Here is a 24118-nt window from a genome sequence, read left to right on the forward strand (position 1 = left end):
TGGCTTGACCACTTGCTCTCCTGTCCCAGCGTGCTGTCGGGGGGCGTAGCGTGATAGCCCTGGGTCAGGCTTTGGATCTTGCCCTTTGTATCTTTGAACATCTTTATTGGAGTATAATTGCTTTACAGTGGTGTGTTAGTTTCTGCTGTATAACAAAGTGAATCAGCTACACCTATATATATATCCCCATATCCCCTCCCTCTTGCGTCTCCCTCCCCGCCTCCCTATCCCACCCCTCTAGGTGGTCACAAAGCACCGAGCTGATCTCCCTGTGCTATGCGGCTGCTTCCCACTGGCTATCGGTTTTACATTTGGTAGTGTATATATGTCCATGCCACTCTCTCACTTCATCCCAGCTTATGATTCCGCCTCCCGGTGTCCTCAATTCCATTCTCTACATCTGTGTCTTTATTCCTGTCCTGCCTCTAGGTTCTTCAGAACCATTTTTTTGTTTTGTTTTTAGATTCCATATATATGTGTTAGCATATGGTATTTGCTTTTCTCTTTCTGACTTACTTCACTTTGTATGACAGACTCTGGGTTCATCCACCTCACTACAGATAACTCAATTTCGTTTCTTTTTATGGCTGAGTAATATTCCATTGTATATATGTGCCACAGCTTCTTTATGCCCTTTGGATCTTGACCCACCTGTGTCAGGAGGTCTCCCTGACTTCACAGTCCCAGTTAGAAGGTGATGTTTGTAGCACCAGAAGGGGCAGCGAATGCTCTGGGGCTGGTCTGTGGAGCTGTGGTTGAGCACCAGGAACTCGGACTAAAAAGGGGGAGGCAGGACATCCCTGGTGGCGCAGTGGTTAAGAATCCGCCTGCCAGTGCAGGGGACACGGGTTCGAGCCCTGGTCTGGGAAGCTCCCACATGCCCGTGCGCCACAACTACTGAGCCTGGGCTCTAGAGCCTGCAAGCACAATTACTGAGCCCATGCACCACAACTACTGAAGCCCGCGTGCCTAGAGCCCGTGCTCCGCAGCAAGAGAAGCCACCGCAGTGAGAAGCCCGTGCACCGCAACAAAGAGTAGCCCCTGCTCACCGCAACTAGGGAAAGCCTGCGTGCAGCAGCGAAAACCCAACGCAGCCAAAAATAAAATTTTTTTTAAATAAAAATAAAAAGGGGAGACAGCCGGCTGAGAGCTGCAGCACTGGCTGCCCCAGGGCACAAGTTCCTCCCAGCAGCTTTGTTCACTGATTCAACGGACTGTTTACTGAGCCCCTCTGTGTGTCAAGTGCAGCCTGATCACCCAACTTCCTGATCTTCACATTCTCTTTTTTCCCAGACAAGTTGTGGTACAAAGAGCAATGTGATTCCTACTGTCCAGCTTTTGTTGGTCTGGAGCAGAGAAGGGATTGGTGCAGAGCTCCCATTGCTCCTAAGGTCATTTGTCCCATCAGCCCAGGGAACCCCTTGTGTGTGCTTTCCCAGCAGGAATCAAGAAGCAAAGAACCGCACCCCCAGGTATGCTTGTCCCCGGCACTGGATTGATAATTTTTATTATCTCAAAATCTCCCCATTTGAAATGACTCTCAGGAGGCCCTGTGCACCATTCCACTCATCCTCTAAGGGGACACAAGTCAACTTGATCAGTTGCCCCCAAATTAGGGCATTTTCTCCTGCTGATTTTGGGCTAGGAAGCTGAGAGGAACCACACTCCGCCCAGAGGTGGCGCTGTTGACATGCCTTGTTCACAGAAAGTCTGAAATTTGAAAGCAAGCAAGAAAAGTCAAAAAAAAAAAAAGTCAAAAGAGGTGGCTATTAGACTTGCAAAGGTGGTGCAACCATGACCCCCTGTCGTTACACTTCTGGACACAAGGTAGGTCAAGTTAAGCTAGCCCAGCCCTTTCCTGTTCCTTTTCTCAGGAAATGTAAGCACATGCAGTAGGAAGCTTCATGTAAAATAAGTATGGGTGGGAGCCAACTGCCCAGGATCGATGTCTTAAAATTTTGAAGCAACTTGCTTATTATGGCGTATTTTCCGAGGAGCTTTGTTTCTTTCAAAGGTGGGAGGGGGCGGGTGACCTAGAAAGGTTTGTGTTAGTGATGTGTTGAACTTCATATCCTTTGGGAAGTAGGTTTCAAATGCAAATTATCTTGATGCAAAGGCAAGAATTAATCTGCTCCAGAAACTTGCAGGTGCTTGAAACATCTGTTAGGAAAGTCAGTGCCGCTTTTGTTTCTACAGTGGGATGGAGGGGAATTGGGCGTATTCATCAGCGCGGGACTCATTTGATTTCAGAGCAACTAGAATGGTGGAGAGCCTCCAACAAGATCCAGATTTACTACTTTAATTTCGTTATGCTTTTGACAGTGTCAGAATCTGAGACTTCAGGCTTTCTTTTCTGGGGTCCATCCTCAGAAATGGAAGACAAAGCGTACCCGCCCTGGCTGCACCAAAACAGCAACCCTTGTGCTGGCCGAGGATTTGGCATCATGCTGGGGATTTGCAAAGGCAATCTGCTCGTGTCCCCCATCATCATGACACTTCTGGACACAGGTGGGTCAGGTTAAGCCAACCCTCCCCCTTCTTGGGAAATGTTGCTTCTCAAGATGGCGTCAGCAGGCCTGATGGTGACTGTCCCCACAGTTCATTCCTGGCATTGGCTGTCTTATTAGGTCTTTGGCTCATTTGCAAGCCTGCCTCAGTCCACATGTTTGATCCTGTGTTTTCTCTGTTGTTTGCAACAAGTGGGAAAATTACTTAAGACGTTTAAGTAGTCTCTGTTTTCATTCATCTTGGTTGCATACGTTTCTTCAAAAGGTAACTTAGAAAATTAGAATGTATTCTGTATTTTACTTAAAATTAATGAAGATTTGGGAATTCCCTGGCGGTCCAGTGGTTAGGATTCCACGCTTTCACTGCTGAGGGCCTGGGTTCAATCCATGGTCGTGGAACTGAGATACCACAAGCCGCGCAGCATGGCCAAAAACATAAATAAATAAAAATAAAGTTTCACAGAACGTTTGAAAAGAAAACAGAAAAGTGAAAAATGGGCTAGAATCCTTCCACCAAATTCTCACTGTTAATCCTATATATTTCATCCCTGTTTCCTTTTTCTATACACAGGGCTTTTTTGGATAAAAAATAGAGTTTTAAATTACAAGATTATATTCTAAATTTGCACTTGGCTATCACAAAATTTTTAACCTACTGATGTATAAACACTTCATAAACATGTTTTCAATGTCCTGGCTTAAACATCTGCCCAGTAGATGTAGCTCAGTTTACTTAGAAAGGATCTTTGAGTCCATAAGTATGTTGCTCCTTGATGTATGCAGGAGTTTAATGCCATCACTAGATGCTGGATCATATGCAAAGCAACATTTAGAAAATGACATGATGACAGCTCTTTGTTCTGTTTTTTGGTGTACATTATTACGATTGGGTAGATGACTGTACTCCAGAAAAGCACCCTGATTTGGGGCAGTGTAAGCTGGCTCGCCATTTCCTGAAATTGCGCTTAATGTCACTGCTGCCATTAGAAATATTTACCAGGCTCCCAATGAAGGGGGCCTAGTTTCGACCCCTGGTTGGGGAACTAGATCCTCCATGCCGCCACTGAGACCCGGCACAACCAAAATAAATAAATATGTTTTAAAAAGAAAGAAACAATATATTTACCAGGTTGTTAGAGGCTGGCTGAGTCATCCAGGCCCAAGGTTGCAGTGCAGGAAGGTTTTCTCCCATTTGGGGCTGTGGTCAGTAGTCTGTAAGTATTGATTAAGAAAGTAGGTGAAGGTGTGGTGGCCTGCATGTGCAGGCTGCATGCACATCCCCGGGTGAGGTCTGGATATCAGCTTTGCAAACCTAAAATCAGAGTCGATCGTGTTCCGAGAAGAAAAAATAGTCTCACAAGAGGCCTAGTCAAATTTGCCATTTATTAATTTGTAATGAGAAATATAAGTGCTACAGGGCCAGAGACTTGGTGTCATGGTGACTGCTCCATTCATGCGGTCCCCTGCAAAGGGAGTCAAAATCAGAGGCTTTAGTGAGCATGAACCTGGGCAAAGGGAATCACGTGAGTGATATGTTAGTAATGTCATTGTGGTAGGATGGCTGTCCTTGGTGTATGGGATATATCTTGCCCACTGGGTCCCTCTCTGTTCTGGTTACTGTTGCAGAACAGGCCTAAGGTCTGTGGTACCTTCTGGGTTCTTTGGAGCCACTTACCTGCTGTCCAGAAGCTTTTCTGAGATTCCATTTGGCTCCTGCTTTCTTCACATGCAGGCATGCCTGGATCGCATTTCCAAGCCCAAGCAGGGAGGTGTCCTGTTCCCTCTGAGGCCTTGTGCAGATAACTTATCCTGTCCATCATGTGTGGACCTGAAGGGTTTGACTTCTAGAGGGCAGCTTGATTTCCAGATTCCAGGGATGTCACCCTGTAGGTCCATATGTACCAATTACAGAGCTGATACAAGTTTAGGCCAGAATTTCAGAGAGGACCTGAGGCGCCGCTGACAGGCAGATGGATTTGTGAACCATGCCAGGAATAGTCCATACAGTCCTTATGGCTCCTCTGTAGGTCTTGCAAGATCTTGAAAAGTCTTGCTTTGCACCAGAATGGTTGCTATGCCGTAGATCTTGGACTTGAGGCAACTGAGCCTGAATAACAGCCAATAACCCCGGGACCAGCCCTCCGTTGTAAGTATGCTCAAAAAAATGACGAGGCACAGTGTTACCCGAGCAGATTTTACACTTTACACGGTCGCCTGTATGCCTGTATTGATTGGATCGTTGTGTGATAATACTTATTGAAAAATGCCTTCCTTAATCATTCCGGCAGCTAGTTCAACTCCTTCCGAGTAGGTGCGTACACCTCCAAAACAAGTAGTAATCAGCGAGCAAAGCTGACATCTAGTATTTGTTTTGAAGAAAGCCCCTCCCTCTCCACTGGAGGGTCATTAGAGGGAATCACATGGATCCCCTCCCTTGGGACTTCACACAGGGACATAGTCACACCTGATCCACAGTTGCCAGTTTCAAATCTCCTGTGCAGGTACAGAGGACAGTTACAAGCCTCCTCACGTTAAGGTGATTACTGTCGTGATTCCCACTTTACAGCTGAGACCCCAAAGGCAACATTAAGCAGGTGGCATTAGGGAGCACCCAGGCCTCCAGAGTTCAAGCCCACACTGCCCGAAACAGAAGTAGCTTAGCCCCGGGTGAGCACGGTGTTGCAAAGAGGCTTGGCTGTGAGTTTCAAAACACTGCGTGCGATTGGGACACCAGAGTCTGTTCTTCCCATAAGTCATCTTGCAGGCTCTTCACCCCCAAAGCCCTGCAACTCAGACTAAAACTAATTGCAGAGGAAGTTTCTTTGTACTTGGTGAGGGGAGGGTGGAGCTGTACCAGGACTGAAGTTCTTGAGGGCTGGGAGGGCCGGGAGGGGTGGGGTGGGGTGGGGTGGGGTGGGGTGGGGCAGCGCTGCTTGCTGGGTATTCATTCCTCTTCCTTGTACCCTTTCAAGGAGGGGTGGAGTCAGCCTGCAAGTCTTTTCTTTCTTCCTTTCCATCATTTTCTTCGTACACCTGCACTGTGCATTTACTCTGAACAAAGGACTTCCTTCCTTCCTTCTACAAAAACATTTTGGGAAGCGTGGGAGATACAGTAGTAGGCAAAGCAGACAGGAACTTTGCCTTCACAAAGTTTATGAGGAGGGGACAGACAAAATAAATATAAAGCACATGGGGACTTCCCTGGTGGCGCAGTGGTTAAGAATCTGCCTGCCAATGCAGGAGACACGGGTTCGAGCCCTGGTCCGGGAAGATCCCACATGCCAGGGAGCAACTAAGCCCGTGCGCCACAACTACTGAGCCTGCGCACTAGAGCCTGAGAGCCACAACTACTGAGCCCACGTGCCGCAACCACTAAAGCCCGCGCACCTAGAGCATGTGCTCTGCAACAAGAGAAGCCACCGCAATAAGCAGCCCACGCACTGCAACAAAACGTAGGCCTTGCTCCCTGCAACTAGAGAAAGCCCGCGCACAGCGACAAAGACCCAACGCAGCCAAAAATAAAATAAATTTTTTTAAAAAAAGAGGAAATGAGCAGACCTGCTGGGAAGTTGCTGTTAACAATCCAGACAAGAGGGGACGGTGCATTACGCTGGGGTGGGGAGTGGTGGCGTCAGTGGTGGAGATGGTGAGAAATGGCTCTAAGTGGTATGAAAACTGCCACATGAAGTTCAGTGCTGTTCGTGGAGGGATCTTCAGCCACAGTAGAGGGAAGCTGGGCCCCTTGTTTTCTGGACCACGAGGCCTGGACATATTTCATCCATTCCATCATTCAATCCTTTTTTATCATTGCTCCCTATATGTCTGGCACTGTCCTAGGCACTAGGGATACATCAAAGAACAAAACAAAGAGAACTCCTAGCCTCAGTGAGGTAACCCAAAAAATAAATATGGAATTGAAGTATGTTAGCTGGCGATAAGTGTTACAGAGAATTATAAAGCAGAAAAGGGGACAGGGAGTATTGGAAGGGAAGGAGGGGTGATTTCAACTTTAAATTGGGCAATTAACTTTAAATTGATTAAGGACTTGAATAATTGAGGCTTTAGCTAACTCCTCTAGATGGAGGAAGTAGCAAGAGCAAAGGCCCTGAGGTAGGCATGTGCTCGGGTTATTCAAAGAAAAGTGGTTGGAGTTGAGAGTAAGGGAGATGAGCTGGCGTAGTGTCTTATATGCCACTGTAAGGACTTTGACATTTTCCTTGCAGTGGAAAGGGGAGCCATTGGAAGACGGTGAACATAGGGGTCACATGATCTGGAGTGGCCATCAACTGAGATGGGAAAGACTACAGATGAAGCATTTGGGAGCTGGAGAGTCAGGAGTTCAGTTTTAGACAATTGAGTTTGAGATGGCTATTAGACGTCCAAATGGAGATGGAGCTGCTAGAGCAACTAGATATATGAATCTGGAACTCAGAGGAGAGCTCCCAGGGTAGGTGTATTCATTTGGGAACATGTGTGTGTCTGTCTGTTTTCAAGCAAATAAACTGGATATCAACAAGTGGGTGAGTGTAGATAGAGAAAACACATCTAAGGCTAAGCTTGGAACACTCCAACATTAAGGGCAGATAAGAACAGCCAGTGAGGTAGAAAAAAACAAGACAAAACAAAATAAAACACAAAACAGGAGAACATCGTATCCTAAGTGAAGATAACATTTCAAGGAAAAAGAGGTTATTAGCTGCATCAAACCTGCTGAAAGTTCAAGTAAGGTGAGGATTATTGGATTTAGTAATACGAAGGTCATTGGTGAGGAGTTCTGTAGCAATTCAGTCCAAAATTCTCTGACGTTCAACTAAAAAAAGTAGGATGCTGTGTATAAGATAAATGAGCTACAAGGACATATTGTACAGCACAGGGAATATGGTCAGTTTTATAATAACTTTAAATGGAGTATAATCTATAAAAATTTTGAATTGCAAAAAAAATTCTGAATAGCTTTATAACTATTTAAAAGGTTGGAACTCCACAAAGAAAACTCCTGGTCCAGATGGCTTCACCAGCAAATATTTAAAAATAAAACTACATCAATCTTGCACAAATTCCTTCATACGGTAGATAAAAGGGAACGTTCCAACCCTTTTTTTTTTTTTGCCGTACGCGGGCCTCTCACTATTGTGGCCTCTCCCGTTGCGGAGCACAGGCTCCGGACGCGCAGGCTCAGCGGCCATGGCTCATGGGCCCAGCCGCTCCGCGGCATGTGGGATCCTCCCAGACCGGGCACGAACACGTGTCCTCTGCATCAGCAGGCGGACTCTCAACCACTGCGCCACCAGGGAAGCCCCCAACCCATTTTATGAGACTAGCATGACCCTGACTTCAAACTCTGTCAAGAACATTATAGGCATACCTTGGAGATATTTCAGGTTTGGTTCCAGACCACCACAATAAAGCAACTACTACTACAATAAAGGGAGTAACACAGGGGAATTCCCTGGCTGTCCAGCGGTTAGGACTCCACGCTTTCACTGCCAAGAGCCAGGGTTCAGTCCCTGGTCGGGGAGCTGAGATCCCACAAGCTATGCGGTGGGGTCAGAGAAAAAGGGGAGTGGGGGGAAGTAACATGAAATTTTTGGTTTCCCAGTGCATAAAAGTTATGTTTATGCTATGCTGTAGTCTAAGGGTGCAATATCATTATGTTTGAAAAAAACAACGTATATACCTTAATTTAAAAGTACTTTATTGGGGCATCCCTGGGGGCACAGTGGTTAAGAATCCACTTGCCAATGCAGGGGACATGGGTTCGAGCCCTGGTCCGGGAAGACCCCACATGCCGAGGAGCAGCTAAGCCCATGTGCCACAGCTACTGAGCCTGTGCTCTAGTGCCTGTGAGCCACAACTACTGAACCTGCACTCCTAAAGCCGGTGCTCCACAAGAGAAGCCACCGCAATGAGAAGCCCGCACACCGCAGCGAAGAGTAGCAACCCCCCCCTTGCTGCAACTAAAGAAAGCCCATGCGCAGCAACGAAGACCTAAATAAGTAAATTTATTTTTAAAAAGTACTTTATTGCTAAAAATAAAGGAAGTAGGATGAAACATTTAAAAAGACAAAACTTTTTTTTTGAATTTTATTTTTATATACAGCAGGTTCTTATTAGTTATCCATTTTATACATATTAGTGTATATATGTCAATCCCAATCTCCCAATTCATCACACCATCACTTTCCCACTTTGGTGTAAAAGACATAACTTTTAAAAAGTAACAAAAAGCTAACAGTATAGTGAGGAATTACCTGACCAAGCCTCAGGAGTAGGTAGGACTCAGAGAGCCCAGCAAAAGGGAAACTTTTGTTTGGGTGGATGCGTGGTGGTGCAAATTACAAAGAGTCTGTTTTGAGGCTGAAATGCACTTTTAGGGGCCTCATGAGGTTAAGGAGACAAAAGTTTGAGTTTAGGAATCACCAAGAGTGGAGACCCAAATAAATTATACACACACCTTAAGCTGGGACCCTAACGGACTACAAACTGGGACTAAGGATAAATCTAAGGTATGTCACATACACTTGCAAATTACCATCAAGTTGTCTGGGTGGCCCAGGGAATCTTGAGGCTAGGATTTGGAGTAAGGTGTTTCCAGACTCCTAGGGTTCCCAGGAATTTGATAGAAACAAACAAAAATCCTATGTGGAGGATGACATCATCCTAGCTCCCAAATTATTTGTATAAATAATTTTTCAAATACAATGTCCAGTATTCAATCAGTGATAACTTGCATACTAGGAGACAAGGTATGAGTAAGGAAAAGAAACAATAGCAAGAACAGACCACAGGCAATCTGTTTATACCTCTATGACTTCACTCATCACACTGTGTTGTTGTGGTCTCTTTCTCAATGTGGAGATTTCTTGGTTGCTTCCCCAGCATTCATTCCATTCTTTTCCCTTCTGTACATTCTTGATTTCAGTTCTGGTAAAAATGTGATACTGGAGAAGTCGACTCTATCACCAGCTGTGGGAGTAGGGCATGTGAACTATCGATGGAGTCTCTCCTCCTGTCCACAAGATTGACCCAGGGGTGAGCATGTGAACTAAGTCAGTCCAATGCATGAATCCCAGACCTTCTGGGAAAGATTCTGATACCCAGACTCTCTACTCTTGGATGAAGAAGCATGTCCCTCTAAGAGTTGCTGGCTGCAACACTGAGAGTAGCTAGCTACAGGATGAAACCAACGCCATGGAAGAGCGAACTGGAAAGAAATCAGGCCTTTAGTGACATTTTTAAGCTGCTAGATCAAGGTTCATCTGAAGTTAGACCTGCTTCTAGAGCAGCACTGACCAATAGAAATATAATGCAAGTCACCTATGAAAATTTTCTAGTAGCCACGTTTAAAAAGAAAAAAGGTGAAATTAATTTTAGTAATATATTTTATTTAACCTAATATATCCAAATATTATCATTTAACATGTAATAATGTAAACAATTATTAATGAATAGCTTACATTCTGTTATTGATGCTAAGTCTATGAAATCCAGTGTGTTTTTTGTTTTTTTGGTTTTTTTTTGGCTGCGTTGGGTCTTCGTTGCTGCGTGCAGGCTTTCTCTAATCGTGGCGAGCAGGGGCTGCTCTTCGCTGCAGTGCACAGGCTTCTCATTGTGGTGGCTTCTCTTGTTGCAGAGCATGGGCTCTAGGTGCACAGGCTTCAGTAGTTGTGGCACGTGGGCTCAGTAGTTGTGGCATGAGGGCTCTAGAGCGCAGGCTCAGTAGTTGTGGCACACAGGCTTAGTTGCTCTGCAGCATGTGGGACCTTCCTGGACCAGGGCTCGAACCCGTGTCCCCTGAATTGGCAGGCGGATTCTTAACCACTGTGCCACCAGGGAAGCCCATCCAGAGTGTATTTTACACTAAACAGCACATCTCAATTCAGACTAGCTACATTTCAAGTGCTGAATAGCCCTGTGTTGCTGGGAACCACAGCTCTAGAGTTTTCCTTTATTGACAATAAATTTCCTTAAAGCAACGTTTAACTGCTTTGTTGATATATAATTTATATACCATAAAATTCACCCACTGTAAATGTACAGTTCTATGATTTATTTTTTTTTTTCCAGTACGCGGGCCTCTCACTGTTGTGGCCTCTCCCGCTGCGGAGCACAGGCTCTGGACGCGCAGGCTCAGCGGCCATGGCTCATGGGCCTAGCTGCTCCGCGGCATGTGGGATCTTCCCGGACCGGGGCACAAACCCGTGTCCTCTGCATCGGCAGGCGGACTCTCAACCACTGCGCCACCAGGGAAGCCCCAGTTCTATGATTTTTAATATAATTTATCACCAACCTCCAGTTTTAGAACATTGCCATCACCCCCAACACTTCCCTTGTGCCCCTTTGTTGTTACTCTCTGCTCCCATCCACAGCCCCGGGCTGGTCTGCTTTCTGTCTCTGTAAGTTTGCCTCTTCTGGATATTTCACATAAATGGAGTCAAGTCATATGTAGTGTTTTGCATCTGGCTTAACATAGTTCTTCTTTGACTTAACATAGTGTTTTTGAGGTTCCTCCATGTTTTAGCATGATTCAGTAGTTCATTTCTTTTTATTGCTGAATAGTATTCCAGTGTATGGGTATACACACATTGTGTTTATCCATTCACCAGTTGATAGCCATTTGGATTGTTTCCACCTTTGGGTTATTATGACTAACGCTTCTAGGAACATTCAGGCCCAAGCCTTTTTATGGACTTGTTTCCATGTCTCTTGATAGAGTCTTAGGATTGGAATTCCTGGGTCATATGCTAAGTTTATGTTTAACCTCATAAGAAACTGCCAGACTGTTTCCTTTCTTTCTTTCCTTCCTTCTTTCCTTCCTTCTTTCTTTCTTTCCTTCTTTCTTTCCTTCTTTCTTTACTTCTTTCTTTCTCTCTTCCTTTCTTCCTTTCTTTTCTCTCTTTCTTCACCCTGCAGCTTGTTAGATCTTAGTTCCCAGACCAGGGATTGAACCTGGGCCCTCAGCACTGAAAGCACGGTGTCCTAACCACTGGACCGCCAGGGAATTCCCCAAAGTCACCTTTTTTTTTTTTTTTTGCAGTATGAGGGCCTCTCACTGTTGCAGCCTCTCCCATTGTTGAGCACAGGCTCCGGACGTGCAGGCTCAGGGGCCCAGCCGCTCCGCGGCATGTGGGATCTTGCCGGACCGGGGCACGAACCCGTGTCCCCTGCATCATCAGGCAGACTCTCAACCACTGCGCCACCAGGGAAGCCCCAAAGTCACCTTTTTAAAGCACACAATTCAGTGTTTTACAACTGTCACCACTAATTCCAGAACATTTCCACCACCCCAAAAAGAAAACCTATACCCATTAAGCAGTCATTCCTCATGCCCTGCTTCCCTTCCCCCATCCCCTGGAAATCTACTTCCTGTCTCTATGGATTTGCCTGTTCTGGACATTTTATATAAATGGCATTATATAACACGTGGCTTTTTGTGTCTGGCTTCTTCCATTGAGCACAATGCTCTCAAGTTTTATCCATGTTGCAGCATGTATCAGTACTTCGTTCCTTTTTAAGGCTAAATAACATTCCATGTATGGATATACCATATTTTGTTTATTCATTCATCAGTTGATGGACATTTGGGTTGTTTCTATTTTTTGGCTGCTATGAATAATGTTGCTATGAATATTTTTGTGCAAGTGTTTGTATGGATATGTGCTTTCAGTTCTCTCGGTTATATGCCCAGGAGTGGAATTGCTGGGTCATATGCTAAGGCCATGTTTAACTTTTTGAGGAACTGCCAAACTGTTGCAGTATTTCACATTCCCATCAGCAATGTATAAGGGCTCCAGTTTCTCCACATCTTTGCCAACACTTGTTATTGTCTGTCTTTTTTTTTTTCCTTTTTCCAGGCAACTGGCGCTTCTTCTTTCATTGTGATAAATTATATATAGCACAAAATTTACCATTTTAGCCATTTTAAGTGTACAGTTCAGTAGCATTAAGTACATTCACATTGTTGTGCAACCATCACCACAATCCATCTCCAGAACGTTTTCATCATCCCAAACTGAAATTCCATACCCATTAAACAACTCCCATTCCTCCGCTCCCCCAGCCGCTTTCTGTCTTACTTTTTGTCCCTATGAATTTGACTACTTTAGGTACTTCATATAAGTGGAATCATGCAATATTTATTCTTTTGTGACTGGTTTATTTCACTTAGCATACTGTCCTCAAGGTTCATCCATGTTCTCATATGTGTCAGATTTCCCTTCCTTTTTTTTTTTTTTTTTTTACTTTATTTTCTACTTTTGGCTGCATTGGGTCTTCCTTGCCGTGCACGGGTTTTTTTCTCTAGTTGCCGCAAGAGGGGGCTACTCTTCATTGCGGTGCGCGGGCTTCTCATTGCGGTGGCTTCTCTTGTTGCGGAGCACAGGCTCTAGGCACGCGGGCTTAGCAGTTGTGGCTCTCGAGCTTTAGAGCACAGCCTCAGTAGTTGTGGCGCATGGGCTTAGTTGCTCCGCGGCATGTGGGATCTTCCCGGACCAGGGCTCGAACCCGTGTCCCCTGCATTGGCAGGCGGATTCTTAATCACTGCGCCACCAGGGAAGCCCTTCCCTTCCTTTTTATGGAGGAATGATAATCCATTGTATGACTATAACACACTTGTTTATCCATTCATAAATCTGGATGGACATTTGGGTTGTTTCTATCTTTGGCTATTGAGAATAATGCTGCTATGAATGTGGTGCTTTCAGTTCTTTCAATTTGGGTTATATACCCAGAAGTGGGATTGCTGGATCATATAGTATTTCTGTTTAACTTTTTGAGGCTTAGAGCCACTTCTAAAGGACAGGGGCCACTAATTAAGGACCCTTGGCCCCCAAAGTTCCTACCTTACATTTGGTTGGGCTGTTTACCTTTTAGAGGATTTTCCCTTTGTGTGTAGAAACCACTAAGCAACCATGCTTTGAAATGATTTTATTTACAATGTACTCTCATTTTTCAGAAAAGAGAATAGCAAAGTCCCCTTTGAGGATCCAGGTTTGGAAGAAAGCACAAAACACAGCAGCAGCAGCTCAGGGGGGTTACTCATTGATGTATTCAGCTGCCTTTGCTTGCTCCGCAGCCAGCCTTCTTTTCCTGGCTGAAGGCTGCACGGGATGGGGCAGGCTCGGAGCTCTCATTAAACACTGGCTGAGGGCTTGCCTGGTGGCGCAGTGGTTGAGAGTCCGCCTGCCGATGCAGGGGACACGGGTTCGTGCCCTGGTCTGGGAAGATCCCACATGCCACGGAGCGGCTGGGCCCGTGAGCCATGGCCGCTGAGCCTGCGCTCTGCAGCCGGAGAGGCCGCAACGGTGAGAGGCCCGCATACCGCAAAAAAAAAAAAAAAAAAACACTGGTTGAGCCAGAAAAGTGGGTTCTGGTTAAAATTTTTTTTTAAAGTAGGGACTTCCCTGGCAGTCCAGTGGTTAAGACTCTGCACTTCCCATGCAGGGGCGTGGGTTTGATCCCTGGTCGGGGAACTAAGATCCCACATGCTGCGCGGTGTGGCCAAAAAATATAAATAAATAAATAAATAATTGCTCCAAAAGCAAGGGAAAAAAGAGTTTTAAAAAAGTAAAAGTAGGTACCTTTCACTTTGGGTACTCCCAATCAACACCCTTCCTCCTCCTACAAGCATGGGAAGTGGTTTGGTAGAGCTGATAATACTTTTGTAGGGATATCATGGTGGTAAGAAGAGGGAGGATGAGAAATTAAAAAATTATATGTGATAGTAATAGTAATACAAATAGTAATAACTACCATTACTATAACAACTACCATTGCAGAACGTCCCTTGAGGAGCCACGTTGCCCTCAGTGTTGAGGACCACTGAGTTACGGCGACCAGCTATCCTGGTTGGCCTGAGATTAGGGCAATTTCCCAGGACAGCAGGCTTTCAGGGCTAAAACCAGGAGGGTCCCAGGCAAATTGGGATGGTGGGTCACCCAAAGGCCAGTCCCCCACTTGCTAGCTGTGTAACCTTGGGCTGGTTACTTTACTTCTCTGTGCCTCAGTTTCCCTAGAGAGAATATCCTCTCTATATTATAGATCTCTATATTATACTATAGAGATGATCATATCTAACTCACACATTTGTTTTGAGGATAAGATAAAATGTATGTGTAAGGCATTAAGCTCAGTACATGGCACAATGATAACTACAGATAAATGCTAGGAATTATTACCTAAATTCTTATCTAATTTAACCTTGAAGGTTTGTTTGTTCTTTGGGGGAGACAGCAATTTTATTTTACTTAAATGTATAGTCCGTCTGTATCCACAGATTTATATAATAAAAGCCAAATATATGGCAAGACTGCTAGAAAAGAAAATATTAAAACCATATAGTAGTAGAGAGAAAAGAATGAACCCCAAATCAAGGCTAATAGGTTTCTAAAAGTGTGCATTCACAGGGCCTGGATTAAGAGGGAGGGGCCGTGGTTTACTTGGGGCTGTCAAGCTGAGCACCAGGTGCAGCTGGCTCCTCCTTCTCTGCTTAGAACAGCTCCTAAATTAGATGGTTTTATTATGTCCATTTTACAGAATTGCAAACAGAGTAAAAAGCACAAAGTCTCCCAATGCCCTTGTCAGTTTTTTCGGCACTAGCTGCTGGCCATCCTAATTTTGCAGGAGTAGTACGATGAAGGGTTAGAGATTATGGGCCTGGATATCACAGCCGAGCTGCTCACGCAGCATCCTAGAGCCAGGGCAGCCTTCAGGAGTTGAGTCCAAACTGCTTGCTTTGCAAATGGGACCATGAGGCCCAGAGCTGGGACTGCTGTCCCCAGCATCCAGGTACTGGAGGAACCAAGACTACTACCCAAGTCACCCAACTCCCAACGTGGTGCCCCCTCTAAAGTTGGTCAGGACCAGAAGGCTGTGGGCCCTGGACAGCTCACTAGACATAGGGGCACAGGCCTGTGACGGGTAAGAATGAATTTAGACAATGTTCTCAAGTCTGTATTTCCAAATGGGCTTATGTTTTCCCAAATGAAGTCATGTGCTTTTTCTGAGGAGGAGACCAGCACTGTCTCCAAGGAGGTCTGGTGTTTTCCTGCACGAGTCTGAAGCAGGAAAGAGAAGGCCTCAGTGCACTTGTGTGTCAGGGTCTGTAGATGCTGGACTCACCTGTGCCTTCCCTCCCCCAAGAAACCAGAAGCAAAGTTACTCCAGGAGGAAAATCCAGAATGGCCTACTTGAAGCGAATGGGGGGAGGTTACAGCCTCCCAAGCTGAGCTCCAGGCTGTGGTGACCCTGCCAGGACTTCCCACACCCTATGAGGCCTGGTCTGTCACACAACCAGCAGCCCATTTGTCATCTTTCCTACTTTCCCATATGATGTGACTTATAGAGAACTTATAGAGCATATGTCTTTCATGTTCCAAGGCAATTTTTAAAATATTTATTTATTTATTTATTTTTGGCTGTGTTGGGTCTTCATTGCTGTGCATGCGTTTTCTCTAGTTGCGGTGAGCGGGGGCTACTCTTCGTTGTGGTGCACGGGCTTCTCATCGTGCTGGCTTCTCTTGTTGCGGAGCACGGGCTCTAGGCACGCGGGCTTCAGTAGTTGTTGCACATGGGGTCAGCACTTGTGGCCCATGGGCTTAGTTACTCTGCGTCATGTGGGATCTTCCCAGACCAGGGATCAAACCCATGTCCCCTGAATTGGCAGGCGGATTCCTAACCACTGCGCCACCAGGGAAGTCGCCCCGAAGGCAAATTTTTGATAATCAACTTTATTGCGGTTATATTTCACATATAATTAATTTACCCATTTTAAGTGTCCATTGAGGTTTTTTCTTTTTTTTTTTTTTTTTTTTTTCAGTACGTGGGCCTCTCACTGTTGTGGCCTCTCCCATTGCGGAGCACAGGCTCCGGACGCGCAGGCTCAGCGGCCATGGCTCACGGGCCCAGCCGCTCCGCGGCATGTGGGATCTTCCCGGACTGGGGCACGAACCCGTGTCTCCTGCATTGGCAAGCGGACTCCCAACCACTGCGCCACCAGGGAAGCCCCTCCATTGAGTTTTTTTTAAGGTTTTTTAAAACATTTATTTATTTAATTTATTTTTTTGGCTGCGTCGGGTCTTAGCTGCGGCATGTAGGATATTTCATCGTGGCACAGGCTTCTCTCTAGTTGCGGCACGAGGGCTCCAGGGCATGTGGGCTCTCTAGTTGAGGTGCGCGGACTCAGTAGTTGTGGTGTGCAGGCTTAGTTGCCCCACGGCGTGTGGGATCTTAGTTCCCTGACCAGGGATCAAACCCGCGTCCCCTGCATTGCAAGACAGATTCTTTACCACTGGACCACCAGGGAAGTCCGAAGGGTCCATTGAGTTTTGACAAATATATACACCCATGCATCTGCCACCATAATTAATATATGGTGTGTGTGTTTACAGTTTGTTTTGTTGTTTGGGTGTACAGTTCTGAGTTTTAACACCAGTGTAGATCTGTGTAACCATTACCACAGTCAGGACACTGAGCAATTCCATCGCCCCCCCATTGCCCCCCAAAACTCCCGTGCTCGTCTTTGTAGTCACAGCCTCCCCTCCACCAACTGAACCTTTGGCGACCACTGATCTGTGATCTGAACCTACAGTTTTGTCCAAGGCAAATTCTAATCATGATTACCTAGGTCGTAATTTTATTAAAAGTAACCCCTTTCCCTTTAGGCACTGTACTGTATCCACTTTCCCAACCAACACCCTTAGCACAAAGGAGAGAAGCAGGTAACCAGGAGAAAACTTTGGGATGGGAAGGACGACTGAAGATCTTTATCAGGCCCACCGTGGTCCCCTGGCTGCCTCTGGACTAGCCTTTGCTTCCTTAGCAAGGGAAGACAAAGACCCAGTTCACCTTGGCCAGAAAATCATGCAACAGGAGTGAGGGAATCAGCTGATCTGACATCTTCAATGTGACTTCAAAGTCGAAAAAGAGCGGCAACCTGCATTGGAAGCATGGTGAAGTTGCGATGACTTCAAATCCCCAAATAGATTGCTGTTACAATTATAGAAAAAGAAAGAACTAGATCAAATACCAGATACAGCATAGAATTTTTCTTACTGAGGTGAAATTCACATGCATAAAATTAGCCATTTTAAAGTGTACAATTCAGTGACATTTAGTACACCCACAGCACTGTGCAACCACCACCGCTATCAAGCTCCAAAACATTTTCAGCACTCCAAAAGGAAACCTCGTACCCTTTAGCAGTCATTCCCCCGCCACCACCATTCTCGCTCCCCAGAACTAAGCAACCACCAATCTACTTTCTGCCTCTATGGGTTTACTTATTCTGGATATTTTCACATGCACGACCTTGTGTTTCTGGCTTCTCTCACTTAGCATGTTTTTGAGCATCATGTTGTAGCACATCGGCACTTCATTTCTTTTTATGGCTGAGTAATATTCCATTGCATGGCTCTACCCCAGCTTGTTTATTCATCTGTTCATGGACCACAGCATAGAATTCCCCTTTTTTTAGGCTTACACATCACTAAGACTATTTCTGCTTCTCAGAGCTTCACTCCAACATCACCCCTGCCAAGGTCATGTGATAAGTCTTCCCATACATTTTTTTTTTTTTGCAGTACGCGGGCCTCTCACTGTCGTGGCCTCTCCCGTTGCGGAGCACAGGCTCCGGACGCGCAGGCTCAGCGGCCATGGCTCATGGGCCCAGCCGCTTCGCGGCATGTGGGATCTTCCCGGACTGAGGCACGAACCCGCGTCCCCTGCATCGGCAGGCGGACTCTCAACCACTGCGCCACCAGGGAAGCCCCCCATACATATTCTTATGTAATATAACAATTTTGTAAAGAAAGGATCACCCTCCATTTTACAGATTCAGGATCTGAGGCACAGAAGGATGACATGGCTGGATGCAGGTGGAGTTCCAAGCCTAGAGTCTGTCTCTTCATCCCCGCTGGTGTGTCTGAGTACAGGTTACTGAAAACAAAGTCCAGGTGGAAAGCAAACTCCTTGCGAAGAATTTCAATGCAGTCCAAAAAAATTCAGAAAATCCTTGAATTCTGTGTCCTTCCACGGGTGATGCTGAATACCCTCCATGTCTCTTTCCAGGCAGGTGCCCAGCGTGCCAGGCACGCAGCTCTCATCGCCTCCCTTTCTGATACCCTCTCATTACTTTTAATTGCATCTGAGCCTCTCTAGCATCTTGTATTTTGATTCCTAATCCAGGGCATTTCTCTGCCTCCCACTGGTCCAGCACAGCACTTTCCTCTCTCAGAGCTCTCCAGAGAAGTGCCCCCAGAAAATGGAACTGGTCTTTTGTAATGAATTCATCTTTATAATGAATAGTATAATATCCAAGTCCCGGCATATTTACATAGCAATCTCCACACAAAAGCAACATTACAAAGGGAAGATTTTTAAAAGAATGCCATCTCAGCTCCATTTCCTTTAGTACTAAGAACACTATGGGAATTACCCTGACAAGAAAAGAAAAACGACTTCCAGGGATGCTGGGTTAGAGACAATAGCTACACCAGCTCCATTAATGTTTAAAGTCAATGGAGCATAAAACTGCTTTTCTCTACTTAGGGGCAGGCATCATCTTACAGAGAGGAGAAAAAAAAATTCCCATTTATTTAACTCTGCTGAAATCCATAAGCCCTCCCCTAATTTTCATTCCCCTTGAAATTCTCCAGTAAGTACCATCAGAATGAAAATGAAAATCACTCTCTCTGGGGGAAATGGCTTTCAGTCCTCATCAGTAAAGCGTGTGAAGAGCCCTCCACAGAGATGCAGGAGGAAGGCTGCTTGTTGGGAAAGGATCTGTCAGCAAAACCTGCAGAACTAGTTGTAGGGGGTCACACCTTGGGATTTGGGAGCCTTTGGGCTGACTTCAAGAAGGCCTTAATCAATCCCAGGTCAGGGTGGTCCCTGGGCAGAATTCAGGGACAAGGCAGTTTCAAGGGAGTAATGCCTTGGGGGTATGTTTTACTTAGTGGGCTGTAAGGGGGAAACTTTATCATGAATATATTAGCTGATTCCCTCAGGGAATCGCTGGAATTAAGCCAGGCCTCTGTGAGTAAACCATTGGACCTAATCCCACGTTACATTTGTGTAATGCCTGACAAAGCCTGCTCCCATTATCTTATTTGATCCTGAAAGCAATCCTCAGAGGGAGGCAGGGCTGGGATTATTTTTTCCATTTTACATGTGTTTTCGCTTGTAAACTGATTTGCCAGGAGCCACACACCCAGACGCGGCAGGAATGAGACAGTGAATCTCTTTAGGTCTTGGTACAACCTGTTCAAGGTTTTTCTCGACTTCGCACACAGACTGATCATAATATTCCCAGCCCCACCCAGTCCTTACAACCTTTGGCTTAACCAGCAGCTGGGAGCTGCTCAGGGCAGAGCTTGTGTTTACAGTGCCCAAACACCTCTGTCCTGAAGAACTACAGCCCTGCCTGACAAGCTCTGTGGTGGGAAAAAAATCGTATCATCTCCCTGCACCAGTGACCAAAATGAATCCAGATAGATTTGAAAAAAATCAAGGCACTAGAAAAATCTCAGGAAAATAGAACGTAATATTTAATAACTTTCTGGAGGCAAGAAGACTAAATTTAGCATTGTGTTAGAAGTTTCAAAGGAAGGTACTTTATGTAGATTTGACTATATTAAAGTTTAAGTTTTAGTGAAAAAAAAAAACTCCACAGGACCAACAAAAACCGAAGAAATATTCACAGCAAACTATGAAAAGAGTGAACTTCTGGCATGTAGAGGAGTCATGCAAATACAAAAGAAAAAAATCAATAGGAAAAACTTATTAGAGAACTATTCACAAAAAAAGGAAGTACAGTTGGTTAAACATTTAGAAAACTACTCTACCTAACTAAAAGCAAAGAAATAAATACTGAAATGAGATCCATTTCACCTACAAAATCAGAAAAATAACTATAATACTCAAGTATTAATACCAGTGAAGGCGCAACGAATAATGTATGCTTACACATGAATGATGAGAGAGTAAATTTACCCACTGTTGGAAAGCAATTTGGTACATTTATCAGAAACCTTAAAATATCCATATCCTTTGACCTGAATTCCCATTCCTGGGAATATGTTCTTAGGAAAGAATCAACACGGAAAACGTTTTACACACAAAAATGTTAGTCACGCACTTATTTACAACGGTAAAATGAGGTAAACCGCAAACGTTAAAGGAATTATTTAGTAAGTTATGGTACAGCCACTTAATGGAAACTTGCGTAATCATTACATGTTCTCAAGGCGCATGCAATAACACGAACACCGTTTACGGGATAATGCTAGTGGAAAAGTGTATAACGTTGTATACGAGTGGCTGTTTGTATAACACTTTTATAGAAAAAGGCTGGAAAAGAAAAACTTTTAATATGTGAACCATGTTTGACTCCTATGATTAGAGAGGTTTTTTTCATCGCCCTATATTTCTATTTAAATCTTTTTTTACTGGCCGCGCGGCTTTTTTTTTTTTTTTTTTCTTTAATGAACAAAGTCTTTAGCCAGGCGGGGGCGCGTCTTTCTCTCGCGCTGGGTCGTAGCGCTTGAGGACTAGGCGGAGGGAGCAGGCACCGAGACTCCACCTCAGGGCCATTCCGCCCTCCATTACGAAGTCCCCTCCCCGCCCCCAATTTCCCCAGCCCCACCCCTCCCAAGCCAGCTGGTCGCAGGGCCCGCCCCTCCCCCACCACTCCCGGGCCCCGCTGACTGCGGGTGCGCGGGAGGGGGAGCGGGGCCGCCCAAGTCTTGCTGACACGTGGGGAGGGAGGAAGCGTCGGAGGATGAGTGGTTGGGTGTGTGGGTGGGTGTGTCCGTTAGTGGGAGAATCCAATCGTGGCCACCTCAGAGTCTTCATAGTCCTGTGCTGCTAATCCGGTCGGGAAGTACGAAGCTCTCCCCATGCCCCAGATCCCCTCCTAAGCAAACACCCAGCGCAGACACAAGAAGGCTCCGGCCGCGGCCCTGCGCTGCCCGTGACGGCCCGCGCTGCGCCACTTCCTCGTTTGTCCCCCCTGCCCCGGCGCGGTGGTAGGGCCCGAAGGCAACGTCACCCATTGTTTACAAATCAACCAGAGCCGGTAGGATTCCGGCTCCCGCGGCTGCTGGCGCGCGGCGAGAGTGCCTGGCGGGCTCCGGCTTCCGCGTCCGCCCCGGCTCCGGCTTCGGCCTCAGCACCGCGCCCGGCTCCGCCGCGGCCCACCGAGCCCCGGGGGCAGCCGAGCCGCCGGCGACTCCCGCAGAGCTCCGGGTGCCCGCGCGGGGGGCCATGCCGTGCCGGAGGGAGGAGGAAGAGGAAGCCGACGAGGAAGAGGAGGAGGAGGAGGAGGAGGACAGCTTCCTCCTACTGGAACAGTCGGTGACTCTGGGCGGTTCGGGCGAGGTGGACCGGCTGGTGGCCCAGATCGGCGAGACGCTGCAGCTGGACGCGGCGCAGGACCGCCCTGCCTCCCCGTGCGCGCCCCCGGGGCCGCCACTGCAGCCCCCGCGACCCCCGGCGGTGGTGCGGGCGGACAAGGCCCGAGCCCCGGCTCTGCCGTTGCTTCTGCCGCCCGCCTCGGCCGAGACTGGGGGTCCGGCGCCCCCGGGGGCCCTGCGCTGCGCCCTCGGGGACCGTGGCCGGGTGCGGGGCCGGGCTGCGCCCTACTTTGTGGCCGAGCTCGCCGCAAGCCCCAGCGCGCTGCCCGGGCCGTGCCGGCGAGGATGGCTGCGGGGCGCTGTCGCCTCCCGCCGCCTGCAACAGCGACGATGGCCCCCAGCCGGGGCGCGCGCCAACGACGACGACCCGCACAGGCTCCTGCAGCAGCTGGTGCTCTCGGGGAACCTCATCAAGGAGGCCGTGCGGAGGCTCCAGCGAGCCGTCGCCGCGGTGGCAGCCACGGGCCCCGCGGTACCCCCCGGACCCGGGGGCAGCCGCAGCCGACCGGACCCTGTCGCCCTTCAGCCCTCCGGCGCCTTGCACTGACCCTGGGACCCTGGAGGAGGAAGAAGCCGCTGCGGGGACCCAACGGCGTCCTGTGCCTTCCCCAACCTTGAGCTGAAGCCGCCGTTGCCGTCCTGGGAGCGACCGCCTAGGCTGCAAGGAGGCTAGTGGGGAGAGACCTCAAGCCGAGAAGTTACCCGCCCCGGCGAGGCTGTCGGCGAAAACTTGAGTGTGGAGAAATGCACGGGCCAGGGCGCGTACGTGTCGCGTGAGAATTTCCCCGGCCACCTCGGGGACAGGAACCTGGGATAAAACTGGGAGAACTATGGCAGCTATTTGCATCAACTTGTACCTGACTTAACTCTTGGGGGTGTCGTGTGCTTGGATTGTTTAAAGATACGGCTCCAAGGGGCGAGAATCGCGAGGGCTTTGTAAGAATACTTGAAAACTGATGACACGAATACATTTTATTTTCCGGTGGAGGAACTTAGTGAAAATGGTGCTACAATTGCTGTGCAAAGAAATTCCGGAGGGAAGAAGAATGTAAAAGCTTGGTGGTGGGTGGGTTGGCATCGCCCGCCCCCTTTCTCCCATCACATCGGTGACTGGTCGAGGTGGGAGATGTGAGCTCCAGTTGTCGGGGGTAGGGAGGTGGAGAATTTTGAAGGTGGGTCGAGGTGGATGTGGACTTTTAAATGACTTGACCTTGCCACCTGTGTTTCAAGGTCACGGTGTGCTTGGACGGAAGGTTGTGGGCTTCCTGGGAGAGCTAACTGACCGCTGTGTCTTTTTTCTCTTGCTCCGAGAAGAGCCCTGTCTGTGCTTCGCCACCTCCTAGCGTCTCCAGAGGACACACAGGTGGAGAGGGCTGTGGGAGGAGAGAGATTTTTTTTTCTCTGTTCTCTCCTGCTGTCCAGAGCTCCTCCTCCTCCCGTGAGGCCACTCCTGGCCGTGCCATGAGATTTCTCAGAAACAGGCATAAACAATGTCTTATGTCTCTTTCCTGCCCTCCCGGCTGGCCTTTCTTATTCCACCCTTTCTGATGTCTTCACTGCATGGATGAGACCCCGGCTGTTTTTCTGCTCTGTTCTGGTCCTCTGTGGAGCCATAGGTCTGAGCTTTCGTGGGTCTTCACCCCTCAGTTTCCTTCTGCCACCAGCTCTTTGTGAGTGACCGAAACCGTTTTTTAAATGGGACTCTCCAAGAGGAGAAACCGCAGGCTTTACCCGTATGAAACTTGACGGTGCTTTAAGTAAGGTGCCACCCCCAAACTGTAAAGGAGCTAAACTAATTTTTTTAAAAGATTCAATGGCTTGTTCATCCTCCAGATGTAGCTATTGACGTACACTTCGCACCGGAGTGTCTGAAATTGTGGTGGTCCTGATTTATAGGATTTCTTAATTAAAGTGTCTGCTGAATAAATTTGGTTTTTGTTTTGGAGCATGCTTTGGCTTTTTGGTGGAAGGTGGGGGAAAAAGCACAGAGGGGACACCTTTCATAATGAAGTCGTGATGGAGAGGGGACTTTGGGGTCGAGGTGTGAGATGGAGACCAGTGGAGCTGCAGTCGATGAGTGCTTCTGGGTCGATGTTCCACAAGATCAGAAAATTCAGTCCAGGTTTTTAAAAACATGCTAGGTGGGCTTTCACGCCCTTTTTGGAATAAGAACATAGTCCAGAAACTTTCTAGGCTGGAGGG

General features: G+C 47.2%; 1 protein-coding gene across 1 annotated transcript; it reads left to right on the forward strand.

Moving 5' to 3' along the window:
* Window positions 1–21302: 21302 nt before the first annotated feature.
* On the forward strand, window positions 21303–23861 carry FRAT2 (FRAT regulator of WNT signaling pathway 2). Its single transcript, XM_067709826.1, has one exon. The coding sequence runs from the start codon at window positions 21768–21770 to the stop codon at window positions 22461–22463; it is 696 nt and encodes a 231-aa protein (XP_067565927.1). The 5' UTR covers window positions 21303–21767; the 3' UTR covers window positions 22464–23861.
* The last annotated feature ends 257 nt before the right edge of the window (window positions 23862–24118 follow it).

This window comes from Pseudorca crassidens, chromosome 16 (genome assembly GCF_039906515.1).
Source record: "Pseudorca crassidens isolate mPseCra1 chromosome 16, mPseCra1.hap1, whole genome shotgun sequence".
Taxonomy (NCBI): Eukaryota; Metazoa; Chordata; class Mammalia; order Artiodactyla; family Delphinidae; genus Pseudorca; species Pseudorca crassidens.